At 40.5% G+C, this 16,796-nt stretch overlaps 3 protein-coding genes and 1 non-coding gene across 4 annotated transcripts; 1 reads left to right on the forward strand and 3 right to left on the reverse strand.

Moving 5' to 3' along the window:
- Positions 1 to 1,944: 1,944 nt before the first annotated feature.
- LOC114868297 (odorant receptor 131-2-like) lies at positions 1,945 to 2,886 on the reverse strand. Its single transcript, XM_029171757.1, has one exon. It carries the CDS (start codon positions 2,884 to 2,886, stop codon positions 1,945 to 1,947), a length of 942 nt encoding a protein of 313 aa, XP_029027590.1.
- Positions 2,887 to 5,524: 2,638 nt separating this feature from the next.
- Positions 5,525 to 6,469, reverse strand: LOC114868298 (odorant receptor 131-2-like). Its single transcript, XM_029171759.1, has one exon. It carries the CDS (start codon positions 6,467 to 6,469, stop codon positions 5,525 to 5,527), a length of 945 nt encoding a protein of 314 aa, XP_029027592.1.
- Positions 6,470 to 10,351: 3,882 nt separating this feature from the next.
- Positions 10,352 to 10,433, reverse strand: trnas-aga (transfer RNA serine (anticodon AGA)). The gene has a single exon. It is a non-coding gene; the product is annotated as a tRNA-Ser (tRNA).
- A 303-nt stretch (positions 10,434 to 10,736) lies between these two features.
- diabloa (diablo, IAP-binding mitochondrial protein a) lies at positions 10,737 to 13,311 on the forward strand. Its single transcript, XM_029172197.3, has 6 exons — positions 10,737 to 10,889; positions 11,266 to 11,398; positions 11,541 to 11,663; positions 12,300 to 12,410; positions 12,583 to 12,679; positions 12,970 to 13,311. The coding sequence occupies exons 1-6, from the start codon at positions 10,846 to 10,848 to the stop codon at positions 13,176 to 13,178; spliced, it is 717 nt and encodes a 238-aa protein (XP_029028030.1). The 5' UTR covers positions 10,737 to 10,845; the 3' UTR covers positions 13,179 to 13,311.
- The last annotated feature ends 3,485 nt before the right edge of the window (positions 13,312 to 16,796 follow it).

A 16,796-nucleotide genomic window follows, 5' to 3' on the forward strand; every position in this document is an offset into this window, starting at 1 on the left:
CACTCCTGAAGACCTTCTATGACCCTGTGGTGGCATCAGCCATCCTGTACGGTGTGGTCTGCTGGGGCAGCAGCATCACAGTGAGGGACAGGAAGAGACTGGACAGGATCATCAAGAAGTCCAGCTCTGTCCTGGGCTGCACTCTGGACACGGTGCAGGAGGTGGGTGAGAGAAGGGTCCTGGCTAAACTGACATCCGTCATGGACCAGGACTCTCACCCACTGGAGGACTCACTGTCTGCTCTGGAGCAGCTTCAGTAGCAGACTGATCCACCCTCGCTGTGTGAAGGAGAGATATCGTAGATCCTTCCTACCTGCTGCTGTCAGACTGTATAATCAGAACTGTTGACCACGTCCCACTACAGTCACTCACCCACTGCATCAGTGGTTTATATAACAACCTGCTCTGCACAATATTTGTGTAAATCTGTGAACAATCATGTATATTGTTACCGGTAAAAATCTTATACCCATTACTGTGCAATAACCATGCAATGACCTCATACTCACTCTAACTGTACTGTACTGCTTTGCACTGTGCCAACACATACTGTTCTGTACCTGTATTCTCGCTCATCTGTACTGCTGTTGTGAGACGTAATTTCCCCACTGCGGGACTATTAAAGGTTTTCTTATTCTTATTTCTTATTCTTATTATAACAAAACAAGAGCTGGATTGTCTGTCCATTAATATTAAGCAGCTGGTAAAACTGCCCCCAACCTGGTGTCAGACCCAAGATCATTGGCAGCGGTAAAAGCAGACTGGTTCGTAGCCAAAAGGCCAAGCTCTGGATTTACTAGTCAGTCGATGCTCCTACTCCAACCTATGGTCATGAGTTTTGGGTTACGACCAAAATGATGAGATGTCTGTTACAAGCAGCTCAACTGCTCCTAACCTGCAAGTTGGTGACCAGCACTCTTAGAGTTCCTGTATGGAGCTCCCCCGGGACGGGCCTATGCTTGCCCACAAATAATGGGGCAAGCTTCTGCTTGGATGCCTACTAGACACGGCCCTGGAAAGGCGTTCCAGACGACAAATAAATAGATTGAGGAATTTTTGTCTGACAATGAAACACCCTGTGAAAAATAATGAAAGTTGATGTCACCCAGTGGCAAAACAGAGGTCTGTCAGAGGTATATTTTTAATTAAAGTGCAGGCCTCACACATCAAAATGCAACATCAAAAAAATGACACTTAAATGTTTCAAGTACAATTGTTAGGTAGTAAAGAGTTGTATTTAATGTCCTTCAGATTGATTTTGCACGTTTTCTTGACATATGTTACAGGCTTTGATTTGAGGTTCACTTAATCTCTGTGTTAATGTAACAAACAACAAATGTAACCAACAACAGCATAAAGGTTGCTGACCTTTCTGTACATCTACAGTGCATACACATTCTGTGTTTTTGTTCTATTCTTCTACTTGTGACTCTTTCCCACAAATTCTAATAGTCTTTAACACACTGTTCGAAAGGCAGAAGAAATAAATGCACACAAAGGCTGGCATGTAAAGAATGTTACGTAAAAAAGTCAGTTTTCCATGAGACGGTTTACATTGAATGATACCAGTGCCAAAACCTATCTATTGGTATAAGCAGGTATAGCACTTTCTGATTTTAACCCTCACTTACTGATGGCAATGGCTTCAAATAGCTTCACTTTGTAGGATAAACCATCCTTGTGATGATTTAAAAAATGCATTATCAGAACGTTTGTAACCTCTTGACTATATGAGGGATTAATAATCAAAAATAATGGTACTAACAACAGTCTAGGTTACTTTATTATTAGTTTGCAAATAGACAGTGTTTTTATGTGACATCCATCAGTGCAGTTTAACCCAAACATTCTCATGTCTTTGTTTATATGAATACAACCCTGATAAACAGCAAATGTCAGATGTGGGTCAAAGCCACATTGTACAGACCTTAGTCCATAGGAACTTCACAGCTTGTTCTTTTGTTCTTTTGACCATGTCTTATACAAACCACAGAGAACATAGTGTTTTAGTGCACAAAAAAATCTGTCATCTCTGAGGCCATAAATTAGAGGACTCAGACATCTTGGAGCAAGAATGAAAGTGATGTAATTAAAGAATCGGAGGTTCATATACATCATTAAATTGATCTGAATAACAACAGCTTCTATGAATGGGCACCACAACTGAATGAGACAGAGCAGTAGCTGGAAAGCGTGAAGGGCCACTGTCCTGAGTCCTTTCCATGATGACTTTTTGTTTTCTCCTGATGCACATTTGGCCACTTTCATTATTTTAATATAGGAGCAAACAATAGCAATACACATAATTAAGAAGTAAAACTGACTTATTGCTGACCTGAAGTGGCTCTGCCAGCTGTGAACAACAAATACGTCCATATTACAATTGTTGATCTCAATATTTAAGCTATGGGCAGCAGAAGCTAAAAAAAAGATAGAAAGAATAATAATGAAGGGCACAGAGCTGATGCAGTGGATGATGAGGATGCAGTGCACAGCTTTACGTGTGGAGCAGAGCTCTGCATGGTGCAGAGGCCTGCAAATGGCCACGTAACGCTCCAGAGTCATTGCTGTCAGAGTAACTGGTGTGGCAAAAGTGTACAGGCTCAAGAAAATACACATAATAAGACACAACCACATTTGTATGGTGACAGAGAAATAGGTTAAAATGAGCAGAGCATCTGTCATAACTAAAAACAGGCTATCTGACACAAGTGTAACAGCAAATAAGATGTAGCGCATGGTTGTGTAGAAGAATTCCTCCTTTGAAAAGGTTCTGATTAGAAAAAGGTTGATGCAGAGGAAAATGGGCACCAAAACCTGAACTACAATCACGCGATAAAAAGCACTGTAAGATTCAACAGAAATCAATGAGATGTTGGCTGTCATATTGTTCTTTGTTTTAACCAACGCACAAAGCTACTGTAAATATGTATGGCAGTATATAAATATGTAAAAGGCACATTTTTCAAACTACTTCAATTGCCACTCCCTGAATACTGCAATGAGCACATTACACACATGCAGACATATTGAGTATCAACCTTACTACAATGCCTTTACCAGTCATCTCTGCAGCTTTGTGAGTCACTGTTCCATAAATACATATGTTCTGCTGTGCTCTGTGTGGCCATATAAGAACAGACTTCAGAGTTAACAAAACCCAAGGGAGACACGTGATGGTTTAATCATCACTGTTGTCATCTGCAACTTTAGGAACAACAAATCTTCTAGGTTAAAGTAAGTAAAGTTACCAACTAACTGAAAAAACAGGAGTCTGATTTCATTGACAAACTTGATGCTCACGCTACATATCCTAAACACGCCGGAGCGAGCACTTCTAGCTTCACACACCAGGGATGCTGGAGGCCTAAACTAAGTTCCTAACTGGGAAATGTTAAAACTTCCAATGGCCAGCTCAACCTAGAGCTTGCCAGACCATTAACACATGGACGAGCAATGAAGACCCAAATGTATGACCACAAACAAACTGGAGGTAAATAATAAACCTAACTTAATAAACACATACGTTCTATGTACAGAGTAAACAAAGGACAAATAACTTAATATCACTGCAAAGCAAGACTACGTTTTAGAACACAAAGTAAAGGCTGAAACTAAAATCCACTGCTAAATAAATAAACCTTCAAGAACATTAAATTCACAATAACCTAAATCTACAAAGTAACAAAACAGGTTTACAACATGTGACAACTGAACCGACAAAGACTGAACTCAAACTCGAAACTTAAATACTTGTAAACAAGTGAAACACATGAAACTAATTGCACACAGGACTAAAACAGGAAGCCACATGACATCAGGACAAGACAAAGCGAAGCTCCTCCAGCAGGCCGGAGGGCCGAATTCCAACACTTCTAGGGTTTATGTTCATTCCTATATTTCAGAGGGTCATGTCCACCTTAAGTTGCATCATTTGTTTGTAGTGTGCTTGATCTACACATCTGCTGCCAAAAGTCGGACTGTTAAATCATTGTCTGCTTTCTCCAGTCACTCAAGCATTCTGCAATCACCAGTCCCAATTTGTAAGTTCAATAATTTGAATTCTGAGCCTGATCCAATTGTTTTGCTTCTCATAGGAGGATCACTATCTGTCCCATATTATTGCTGCATTCCTGAAACATGTGGACATAATATTATTACAGTGACTTTTGTAGTTGTTGTGGCTGAGTGGTTAAGCAACAAACTAAGTATGCCAGCCCATTAGGCCAGGGAGTCTTGGTGGCCCACTCAGAAGAGGCAGTGCCACCATAGTGGCTGAAGGCACCAAAAGCAGGGCTGCCAACCAGGCAGGGGAGCGCAGAGCGACCGGAGGAAGTCGCTTGTACCAGAGGCAGGAGCAGGAGAGCCGTGCAGCAGGACGACAGCGATGTGCCAGCCAGGAACCTAAGAGCAAGGCAGCACAGGGCAGCACTCAAGGACACTCCATGCAGGCTCAACCGGTGCAGGAGCCAAGCAAAGGCGCTGGCCAACATCGACTCCGGTGTCCGGAACTCCAGGAGAAGCACCTGCAGACCCTGGAGCAGAGGACACTGGAACTGAGGCACCAAGCTGCAGGACAGCAGCCAAACATGAGACCAGATGCAGGGCAGGAACAGGAGCCGGCAACATCTAAGAAACAGGAACCAAGACAGAATGGACTCGTTGCACCGGACCACCAGGGGCAAGAGCTTGGGCTGAGCAGAAGTAAGAACATGGACTGGTGTGGATCTTGAAGACGGAACCGGAGTCGAGGCAGGAACCGGAGTTGGCTTAAACTTTGGCTTCGAGGCAGGAACTGGAGTTTGCTGTTCCCATCAAATCAGGAACAGGAACAGGAGGCCGAGGAGAGTCTGGAGCGGAGACATGGACTGGATTCAGACGAGAAGCTGAATATGTGGACTGACAACAACTGTAGAGCAGAGAATGTCTATGAGTATATTCACCGCACTCAACAGGGCTTCGGGGGTTTGCACTTCTGTGAGTAATTTCAGACGTCTCCTATACTATAACGACCAAGCAAAATTTATAGCACCAAAACCAATTATTTTCACCAAGCACAAAAAAATTGTAAATAAAAATACCGACAAGCTGGGGCTGGCTGGGTCCGAGTGTGGCCAGAAACGCAGGGCATGAAGGAACCAAATGCACAGCACAAACAAAGGCAGTAGATTGTAGGTTTTAATGATATTCGGTAGTCAGACAGGCAATGGTTGGTACACAGGTTGCATAGATGATAGCATGATTCAAGGATTTAAAAGATGCATTATTAGAACATTTGTAACGTCTTGACTATATGAAAGATTATTAATCAAAAATAATGGTACAACAACAGGTAACAACTGTCTAGGTTACTTCATTATTAGTTTGCAAATAGACAGTGGTTTATATGTGACATCCATCAGTGCAGTTTAACCCAAACATTCTCATTTATTTGTTTATATGAATACAACCTGATAAACAGCAAATGTCAGATGCAGAAGCCACATCGTAAAGACCACGTTACTGTTTAAGGTCCGTAAGGACTTTACAGCTTGTTCTTTTGTTCTTTTGACCATGTCTTATACAAACCACAGAGAACGTAGTGTTTTAGTGCACTAAAAAATCTGTCATCTCTGAGGCCATAAATTAGAGGACTCAGACATCTTGGAGCAAGAATGAAAGTGATGTAATTAAAGAACCGGACCTTAATATAAATCACTAAATTGATCTGAATAACAACAGCTTCTATAAATGGGCACCACAACTGAATGAGACAGAGCAGTAACTGGAAAGCGTGAAGGGCCACTGTCCTGAGTCCTTTCCATGACGACTTTTTGTTCTCTCCTGATGCACATTTGGCCACTTTCATTATTTTAATATAGGAGCAAACAATAGCAATACACATAATTAAGAAGTAAAACTGACTTATTGCTGTCCTGAGGTGGCTCTGCCATCTGTGAACAACAAATATGTCCATATTACATTTGTTGTTCTCTGTATGAAAGCTGTGGGCAACAGAGGCTATAAAGATGGAGAGAATAATAATGAAGGGCACAGAGCTGATGCAGTGGATGATGAGGATGCAGTGCACAGCTTTACGTGTGGAGCAGAGCTCTGCATGGTGCAGAGGCCTGCAAATGGCCACGTAACGCTCCAGAGTCATTGCTGTCAGAGTAACTGGTGTGGCAAAAGTGTACAGGCTCAAGAAAATACACATAATAAGACACAACCACATTTGTATGGTGACAGAGAAATAGGTTAAAATGAGCAGAGCATCTGTCATAACTAAAAACAGGCTATCTGACACAAGTGTAACAGCAAATAAGATGTAGCGCATGGTTGTGTAGAAGAATTCCTCCTTTGAAAAAGTTCTGATTAGAAAAAGGTTGATGCAGAGGAAAACGGGCACCAAAACCTGAACTACAATCACCTGATAAAAAACATTGTATGGTGAAGATTCACCAGAAATCAATGAGATGTTGGCTGTCATATTGTTTTTTTAACTAACGCACAAAGCTACTGTAAATGTGTATGACAATACATCAATATGTAAAAGGCACATTTTTTTAAACTACTTCAATTACCACTCCCTGAATACTGCAATGAGCACATTACACACACAGACATATTGAGTATCAACCTTACTACAATGCCTTTACCAGTCATCTCTGCAGCTTTGTGAGTCACTGTTCCATAAATACATGTGTTCTGCTGTGCTCTGTGTGGCCATATAAGAACAGACTTCAGAGTTAACAAAACCCAAGGGAGACGCCACGTGATGGTTTAATCATCACTGTCGTCATCTGCAACTTTAGGAACAACAAATCTTCTAGGTTAAAGTAAGTAGAGTTACCAACTAACTGAAAAAACGGGAGTCTGATTTCATTCACAAACTCGATGCTCACGCTACACATCCTAAACACGCCGGAGCGAGCACTTCTTGCTTCACACACCAGGGATGCTGGAGGCCTAAACTAAGTTGGAAAACATAGAGTTGGAACTTAAAACTTAGAAAACTTAAAACTTAGAGTTGGAAAACTTAAACTAAGTTGGCCTAAACTAACTGGGAAATGTTAAAACTTCCAATGGCCAGCTCAACCTAGTAACACATGGACGAGCAATGAGGACCTAAATGTACGACCACAAACAAACTGGAGGTAAATAATAAACCTAACTTAATAAAAACAAACCTTGCATTTACAGAGTAAACAAAGGACAACTAACCTAATATCACTGCAAAGCAAGACTACGTTTCAGAACACAAAGTAAAGGCTATGGGGTGCTGAATGTAAAAGGAGCACCTATAACTAGTTTTCTCACATTCTCACATTTAGTTAAATGTGCAAAAGTCTAAATGTATATGTTAAATGTAAATATTAAATGTATATGTTAAATGTAAATGTTAAATGATCGAACTGAATATTTAAGTTGACTCCACCCCCTATGATCTTAGATCAGTGAAACAGTACGCATAGCTCCGCCCAAATCTGACTCTGGATCGGTGGACGACAATACTGGAGAGAAACCTGAAGTCGAAGCCATCATGGCCGCCAGCTCAGACTCCCTCTCGATAGCGGAGATTGTTCTGTCGTAAACACCATTAATGGGGAGTTAAGTAGGTTTAAATAGAATATTTCTGTGGCGCCGGTGGAGAATTAGTTGGCTAACTATACTAGCTAGCCGAAGTTACGTCCAGGCTAAAAACAGAAGCTTCCAGGTCAGATGTGGGCGGGGTTTGCGCGCACTGTTTGAGGTGTTTGAGTACATGTGTCTGATCTTGCACTCTGTGATCATTTAACATTTACATTTAACATTTACATTAAACTAAATGTGAGAAAACATGTGTCATTTAGCTAAATGTGAGAAAACTAATAATAGGTGCTCCTTTTACATTCGGCACCCCATAAAAGGTTGCAACTAAGACCCATTGCTAAACAGATAAAGCTTCAAGAACATTAAATTCACAATAACCAAAATCTCGAATCGAAGGTGACGGACCCGCATGCAGTTACAGACCAGGGTTTGTAGAGTAAGAGTGCTTTAATGTTGCTTCAGCAAGGTCCAGTTAACACAAATGTCATACACAGTTAAACTCACAGTGACAGTACAGACTGGGTGCAGGCAGGCTCAGGTCAAAAACAGGCAAGGTCAATTACAGGCAGACACGGCTAAGGTACAGACTAGGTTCAGGCGAATACTCTATGTCGGAGGACCGACATAGAATCAAAATCTCGATATGACAAGGTAAGGTTAACCTGGAGAGAGGTGTAAACACGCAACAATCTGGCAGAAGAACGTGGTGAGTACTGGAGGTTAAGTACAGAGGTAGAATACTCATTGATTGCAGCTGGAGACTAGTAAAGCAGGAACTAAACATGGTATGAACTAAACCAGAAATGACTTCACAATAAAACAGGAAACAGTATGCTATGACACAAAAGTCCAGAGTAGTGACACTATACTTTGGCATCAAGGCAGGAACTGGAGTTTGCTGTTCCCATCGAGACAGGAACAGGAACAGGAGGCCGAGGAGAGTCTGGAGCGGAGACATGGACTGGATTCAGACGAGAAGCTGTCAGTTTCCAGCACAGGTCAAAACACAGCAAAGTCCAAGCACGAGAACCGAGGGAGCAGGCAGAGGCAGGGCAAGGTCACATTGGATTGTAGCCTCATATTGACCTCATATTGACCTGTGTTGTATATATAAACTAAATTAAAATACATTCATGGACTGCTTGACATCTTGGCCTTTGTGTCATGTCTGCAGGTCGTACGTGTTTGTTGCACAGCTTCCAGGCCTCCTAAAGGATGTGATTCTTTATTTTAGTTTTATATATAATATATAATACTATATAATTTAGTCCAAGGTTTTGTTCATAGGAGTGACTAGAACTAGAATTGTTATTCTGAGTTTGTTTTCCAACACTGATGCAGAAGCTGAGATAACATCAACAGCAGCCTTTAAATAATTAATGAAGCCATCAACCATCACTTCTAATTAGTTTCACTGGAGTTATAATTACACACAGGAATAGAAGAAACTCTCTAATTATCATTGTCATTAAGTTTGACATCAAAACACCTGGAAAAACAAACGCCACCTACATTTGTAATGAACCCCATGAGGCTTCACAGTTAACGCAGAAGCTGATTCTTGATTTGGCAAACAGGACACTCAACAACAGGAAAGTGAAACATGAAAGCAAGTTTGTATGATAACTTTTAAATCACACACTAGCACTGCCATGGCTCACCACGTTTTACCACAGTTCAAGTCCAAAAAATTTAATTAAATTCAATTTTATTTGTGTAGCGCCAATTCACAACAGAGTTATCTCAAGGCATTTTACAAGGTATGGGTTAAGACTTTACATATCTAAACCCAACAAATGCCACATTCAAGCCTTTAATTGTAATTAATTACATTTTGAACATTTCCATTTTTGGAGTCCAGGGACCACTCCTAAAAACCTTTTATGACTCTGTGGTGGCATCAGCCATCTTTTATGGAGTGGCCTGCTGGTGCAGCAGCATCTTAGCAGCAGACTGGAAGTGGCTGGAGAAGCTGGTCAGGAAGGCCAGCTCCGTTCTGGTGCTGCCTCTTGATTCAGTGCAGGAGGTGGAAGAAAGGAGGATGGTAGCTAAGAGATCATCCATGGTAGAGAACAATGCCCACCCACTGTATGGAACGGTGTCATTACTGTGCAGCTCTTTCAGTGACAGACTGATACATCCTAAGGGTCCGAAGGAGCGACACCATAGGTTGTTTCTACCTGCTGATGTAAGACTTTACAACCTAAGCTGCTCCCAGTAAATCCCTGATAATTGTAATTGTTGCTACAACTGTAACTACAGTAATGTCACCTTATACTGTAGTCACCACAAAAACATGAAGCCCAAAAGGAATTAAATTTTCCTACATTCTGTTCTGTTTTAACAACCTTTGTTATTTAAATAGGTCTGCTTTATAAATTATACATTATTAAATGGCTAAAGTTGTCTCCATATTGTCCTTAAGTCAATAATGATGGACTGTGTCTACAACTTACACAATTGTAGGTTACAGAAATTATATACTAAAAATATGTTTAGTGCTATATCTACAGAAATGAAATGAGAAATGAGCCATGCACTGCAGTAACAGGCCGCTGCTGTGTTACTGCAGTGAACTGGAGCTAAGGAAAACCTTGCATTCATCTTTAGTCCACAAGAATGAAATAGAATGAAATACTTGTGAACAGTGGTGCCTCAGACGTACTATAGTCGAATAAGTTCCTCTATTTATTTAAATAAGGATTGTAATTAATTCATGTATTAGAAGTTACTACTAAGAAGGATGAGGGAGCCAAATTTTAACAAAGGATAAAACAACCGTTGTCGGCAGGATTCGAACCTGCGCGGGGAGACCCCAATGGATTTCTAGTCCATCGCCTTAACCACTCGGCCACGACAACTCATGACGTACGACTCCTAATGTAAAACTGAAACATTTAAAAAATAATTTTCTGTCAGGTCGAGGATGTCATTATTTGTGCTTTAAGGTTCGCCACGTGTTTCATTTTTGCCGATTGTGATTATCAGTTTCATTCATCAGTTTCGTCATGACACCAGTCTTCGCCAGTGCACGAATGACTAATCAATAAATCACTAATCTTCACTGTCAAGAATGGGGTTAATGTAACTCAACCCCTGTTGGATCTCGTAAATTTCTCTTCTTCGTGACCGAAAACGTGGGCTAAACGTGAATAAACGAGATGAACGTTTACGATTCAGCCACAAGAGGGCAGCAGTGTCCAACATTTATCCTTGGCACAACTGCGGAACCTTGCTATCCGGAATTCGGACACTTTTCTGCGGCGGACCAGCATGGCTACGCTCAAAAGGGGGGCAGTCTTTTTTAGTTTCCTCAGGTAAGTCGTGCTTTGCCTTTAAGTATAATAATATATATATATATATATATAATATATTATGTAGACACATTCTATACTTTATACCAAATTAACAACGCTGGCAACGAAAACAGGAAGTTGAGTCTACGCCTACAACTTGTACTGTAAATCAATTATAATATATATACACGTTACAATTGACTCGGTAGATTGAACAAACTACAGCAATTCACAATGACCTAATCTTTAGATCGATAGCTGTTGAATTTTGTCATAACGTAATCTATGTCAGAGAATTTAATTGTAAACGTCAATTTAAGATCAGATAAAAGTCCAACCACGGCGAAGCCTGTTTTCGTGTGTTTGATTTTCATATCCTGTTGTTATTATATTATAGGAGCACTGCTCGTGTCCTGTCCGGCATTAGAACACCTGCAGTCTGTAAAGCGGGGCGATGGACCAAGACACTGAACGCAACTGTGGCGTCTTTGGCCGTGGGCGCTGGACTCTGTGCTGTGCCTTTCACTCAGGCGAGTCTTTAATAAAATACTGAAGCAGCAAGATAAGATTTAGTTCTTTATTGCCTGCGTTATTGCCCGTTGAATAGAATTGTCTTCATCCATTCATCTTGTTTGCTGTCACACTTGTGTTTGTCCGTCTTTGCTGCTGCAGGTTGAACACCTTTCTCACGACTCCTTGGTCAAACGGGCAGCGTCTCTGGTAACAGACAGTTCGAGCACTTTTCTCTCTCAAACCACGCTGGCTCTCATAGATGCCACTGCACAGTACTCAAAAGTAAGTTGTGGTGTTGTTTTCTTCACAATCACAGGCCATTCACATTTCCTGTGTGTATATACAGTCAGTGTACAGTAAGTCTCAAACAGAGAACTAACAGACCCATAAGTAATGGCAGAAACTAGTTATTGTAAGCTTTCTATGTTATGCCACGGTAATGCACACATACACTAGTGTAATATGTGGTTAAACAGCGTCGGCAAACCATCGAGCAAAAAATCAAAGCTAGAAGCTGGATTTACACTATAACGTTGTCCCTGTACTGGTGTAATTTGTATAGTTAGTTGCATTTCTGTTGTACTGTCAGCTTTAAGGCAATATAACTTTAAATGGTCAAATCACCCAAAACACAAAGATGTACATGACTTTTTATGGTTTATTCGTAGCTTTTAATTTGGGTCACATTTGAGTTCAGTACCAGTGCGACTTATTTCTACTTCAATATTCATTTGTGTTACTGAATATTAGTAGGTCTACAATTTATATGCATGTAATAATTTTTTTCAAAACCCATAAACTAAATAAAATGTTTGTGAAAAATGTCCATTTTCATGCAAATTGTGCTTGCCTCTGTTCTTTCTCAGTAGCTGATTATTAGTTTTAAACAAATGTGAGCTGTGTTCTGTTTCCTTACAGGCTGTGCACACACTTATTGCTCTCCAAAAGCGATACTTGGCTTCTCTGGGAAAACTGACACCCACTGAGGAGGACTCAATTTGGCAGGTGATCATTGGTCAGCGTGCAAAGGTTAGTCCATGTTGTGCTTCAGAACAATCACCAATGTAGCTTGGTAGGGGGAGGCTTTGCTTTTAATTTATCGGTAGCAATACAACAGCTATGACGGCAGTTTTTGAAATAAACAGTGGGTTGTGTAGCTGTTAGAGAAAAGCATGGGTTTTATAACTCTCTGCCCTGACAGGTGAATGACAAACACGAGGAATGCAAGCGATTCGAGTTAACCTGGACCAGCGCAGTCAGGCTATGTGAAATGGCAGCTGAGGCAGCGTATACATCAGGTGCGTGATTTCCTAAATCAAGGCCTAAGTTATATGACTGTGTGACTGAGCCATGTTGTGGTTGCACTGTTGAGGCAGGTTTTCCCACAGCTCTTATGAGGAAGTCTGTGATCTTGTTGTGTACATAACCATCTTTAGCCATTTCCATTGTGTTTAATTTTACACAGTGTACGGATCATTTGCTCTCACCTAGCTTAGTGCAAAACACAATGGAGACAATTGAAAGAAGTGTCTGGTCCGTGACAACACCTAATGTCTGCAGTGTTACATGAGCTCTCTGTGTTTTTTAGGAGCTGAACATGCATCTGTCACGATGAGGACAAACATTCATTTGGCCCAGTCACAGGTGGAGGAGGCTCAGAAACTGGCAATGGATGCAGAGCAGAAGATGGCAGAGACTAAAGTAATGGAGGTTGAAAGGATGACACAGTATGCTGCCTCCTTAGAGAAAAATGATGAGGTGGAGGAGGTGCCTGAGGCCTATTTGAGAGAAGACTGAGATAGACGAACAGTGGAAAACATTAAAAAATAACTAGCATGGAAAAGTTTCAAACATTTAAGAGCTTTGATTTTGGGGATTTGTTTTTATTCACTATTTATTTCTGACAATAAAGGCCAATTAAAACCTAAAATGTCTTATGTTTGAAGCTTTTTGCCATTGAATGAGGAAATGCAACAACATTTAATGTTTACTGAATAGACACATTGTTTACTCATGTCTATTTTTGTCAGGGTTTTTCACTTGTAGCCTTGTGTTGTGTTTGTCATTGTGTTAAAATGACTGAACATTTAACCAGCACTAAACTCGGAAGAAAACGTGTCCATTCGTTTCCATTATGTGGTCCAAAAGGACCAGTTGTTGGAAACTAGTGTTTTCCAGACATTTTGTGAGTTAGTTGTTAGTGAACATCAAGAGGTGTCTACGCTGACCATGGTCTCCTGTTTTACCAGTTGTACCGGTTATACTAGTGTATTTGCATTCACCCATGATGTTAACTCACATTTTCTCTTTTTTTCAGGTAGTTTGAATTTACCTATCTGTCTCTCTTCATTCAGCAGTTCTAACTTCACTGCAAATTACCCGTGTCTTTACTGGCGTCCTTGCTATCATCACTTCATTCAGAGCAACATCTCATTCCCCACATTCACAAAACCAAAAACAAGAGTCCACCTCTAGTCCACATTTTAAAAAAAAACAGGAAACAAGAACAGAACATTAGATTATTAGATCAGATCGCTTTTGCATCGACATATTTTTATATCTAGAGAGAGAAAGAAACTACAACCTTCTAAATGTGTAATCAATGAAAATTATTAGTTTGTCTGTTATCAAACCTTTGTCCAGCAGATGGCGACATGAACCCGCTGCCTCAAATAGTTTTTCTTCAGGTTATTTCCATTTGTAGCGTCATAGAGTTTTTGCATGTATTGTAACTGTGCGCTCTCGTTTTTAATTTAGCTTTTTTCGAATTTTGTGTGTCGTTTGTGGATTGCAACAGAACTCATACTAATGTTTTTTGAGCATCTCATGCCAAATAGCATATAGTACCTTGGCAGAGGGAATTGCAAACATTCTTATGTCAAAGGCTGCTGGAATAAATCTATATCGGCTACTAGACACCAGAACATAACATTTTGTGAAGAAATATGTTTGGTTTTGAAGTAAAAAAAAGCAAATAGGACCTATGCAGCAAATTAAAAGCACATTTCTCTTGCTGATGTACTGTTACATGTTTATTTAAAAATGAAATATTGGTTTGAGTATTTATGGCACCTAAAAATGTTTGGCCAGCTAGCAAAATCAGTTCTTGGTTATCTCCCTCCCCCTTGACAGACGACGCAGTGTACAAACACGTTTTGGTTCAGGAATTTTGGTTCAGGTTTTACTTATTTTAAATGATATTCAAGTCAGCTTGTGTTTCTTAATGGTGTATTTTGAGAAATGCTTTAGATCATTGCTTGGTTCTAGAACCCAACCTCTTATCAGTTTAAATTTTTTGACCGACTGCAAAACATTTGCATCCAGAAATTGTGGAAAAAACATCCTCTCCTCTCTGCACATATGATCCATGTAACAATGCATAAACGTTAGCACATAGTTTAATTCGAAAAACTAGAAGCATCTGCAAATGCATACAAGCATCTTACCTTTCAGTGCAGTGAACGCCTTCACATATACCTTCTAAAGGTCAGCGCGTGCTGCAGAGGGTTATTTCAGAGGGAGCTCATTATTGGGAAGACCTGTGTGTAGCATCAGCAGTGAGGTGACCTCATGGTCAAGCGTTGGGAGGGGATGGGACTGTGAGTGTGCTTATGGGTGGTGGTGAGGTGGAGGGGTTGAGGTGTGCAAGGCCTGGCTCACCAATGTGACTAGTGAGGAATGTTGTGTTTAACAAAGGCTGTTTTCACAGACTGTAAAACCAATGTCCCAGACGGTCTGTGTGGATGTGCACCCACTGGTCACAGGGGAGGTGGTGCCAGTGCAGCCTTTCCTGCCTGGACGAAAATGCAATAGTGCTTACTGCGAAGTATTTCTGCAGTATAAAACTTAAGTGAGGTAACCACAATTACAAAGGTCACGGGCCATAAATGCTCATAAACTATTTAGTGCTGCAGTGGGGGTTTGGATATTTATGCAGCATGAGTTATGCAAGTAGTGTGAAATAATCCTCACTGAAACAATGTCACAAATTTTGCGATGTTCTGTGAAAGGAATTAAGACGTGATCTATTATCTGGTAAAGACATGCGCACGGAAGAGGCTGCACTGACTTCTAATGCAAAGTAGCCCAGGAGTCGAGATTGATTGGTGAAAAGGGCAGCACTTTCACCTGGGGATTTATGGCTCTTTGAGGATATAAATAAACCACCAGAGGGAATAAAGGCAGGGGGTATAGTGTGGTGACACATCATGGGTCACGCTGTAATCACAGTGAAGCTGAGCTGCAGCACTGGAACAGGCAGTAGGGCTGTATTTCTGCAGATGCATCGCTCACGTCCCCTGATGAGGGCTCTGTGCTAATGCAGCCTATGAAGACGTCACTGCAGAATAAAATGAGCAGCTGTAAATGAGGGAACCGCATTAGAATAAGCGTTTTTGCTTATCTGCCATTTAAAAAAATAAAACTGCTACGATAGCAGGCTTATCAGTTCAAGCTACGACGCGTGATAACAACACAGCGTTCAGACACACAGCTCACAGCGCTGGATTCCTGAACGTGTAAAAGCTGTAATTATCGCAAAGAAAAGAACAATGCGAGAGAGTTTTTCATTACCACTTTGTTTTGGGAAGCAGGAGGTGCCTGCGCTGAAACTGGAATAGGAATCAGTGAAAGGCTTCAGTTGCATGTGACTGCTTTGTCCTTCAGCGCCCACTCTCCTGGGCTTTATATTAACTTCCCTGTTTAGTTTCCACAGTTTTAGAATAGTTTCATGAAATTAGTTATACATTGTCTGCTTTAACAGGCACCAGCACAAGAACCACTGATTAAATATTTCTGTGTAGTCACATAGTTAGAGGAACTAAAATGTATGTTTGTCTTAAAATTTTAATCAATTTACTAATATTTAAACAGTAAAGGTTACAACATTTACATTTATAAATGTGATATCTGCATTTTTTTATTCTAATCGTGAATAAACTGATAAATCAGCTAATTAGTGCAGCTCTGGACTACAAGTTGGTTTCTGGGTCCCCAGGGAAATAATGAAACTGACATGTAAATTGGAAATCAATAGGAGTTCTCTATGTAGCAGAAAATGTAAGTACTAATAAAGTGTTGTAGATCGGCCTCAAATATGTACTAAAAACACAACACAATACATACAAATAGATCTGACTTGAAACCTCTACTATAAAAGCAGTGTAACCTGCTATATATACTAAAACCAGTAAAATCAAAAGACTTTATTGACTGATGGTATAAAATTTAAAGCAGCACATGAGTCGGATGGGTTCAAATAAGCTCCATCATCATCTGCAACATTGAAAAGATGAAAACATATTATATTATAATTGGGTTAATCCACACTAATTAGAGACCGAAACGTGACATGGCTGAATGAACTCAGTCACTGAGTTCACTGTAACTGGGTGTTTTCTTCTTTTCTGCTGAACA

Source organism: Betta splendens, chromosome 13, assembly GCF_900634795.4.
Source record: "Betta splendens chromosome 13, fBetSpl5.4, whole genome shotgun sequence".
Taxonomy (NCBI): domain Eukaryota; kingdom Metazoa; phylum Chordata; class Actinopteri; order Anabantiformes; family Osphronemidae; genus Betta; species Betta splendens.

Excerpts from the sequence above, each read along its gene's own strand:
- LOC114868297 (XM_029171757.1), bottom strand. The coding sequence starts at position 2,886 with ATGACAGCCAACATCTCATTGATTTCTGTTGAATCTTACAGTGCTTTT.
- LOC114868298 (XM_029171759.1), bottom strand. The coding sequence starts at position 6,469 with ATGACAGCCAACATCTCATTGATTTCTGGTGAATCTTCACCATACAAT.
- diabloa (XM_029172197.3), top strand. The coding sequence starts at position 10,846 with ATGGCTACGCTCAAAAGGGGGGCAGTCTTTTTTAGTTTCCTCAG. Across the intron at positions 11,664-12,299 it reads CCACTGCACAGTACTCAAAA|GCTGTGCACACACTTATTGC; the intron begins GTAAGTTGTGGT and ends GTTTCCTTACAG. Across the intron at positions 12,680-12,969 it reads TGAGGCAGCGTATACATCAG|GAGCTGAACATGCATCTGTC; the intron begins GTGCGTGATTTC and ends TGTGTTTTTTAG.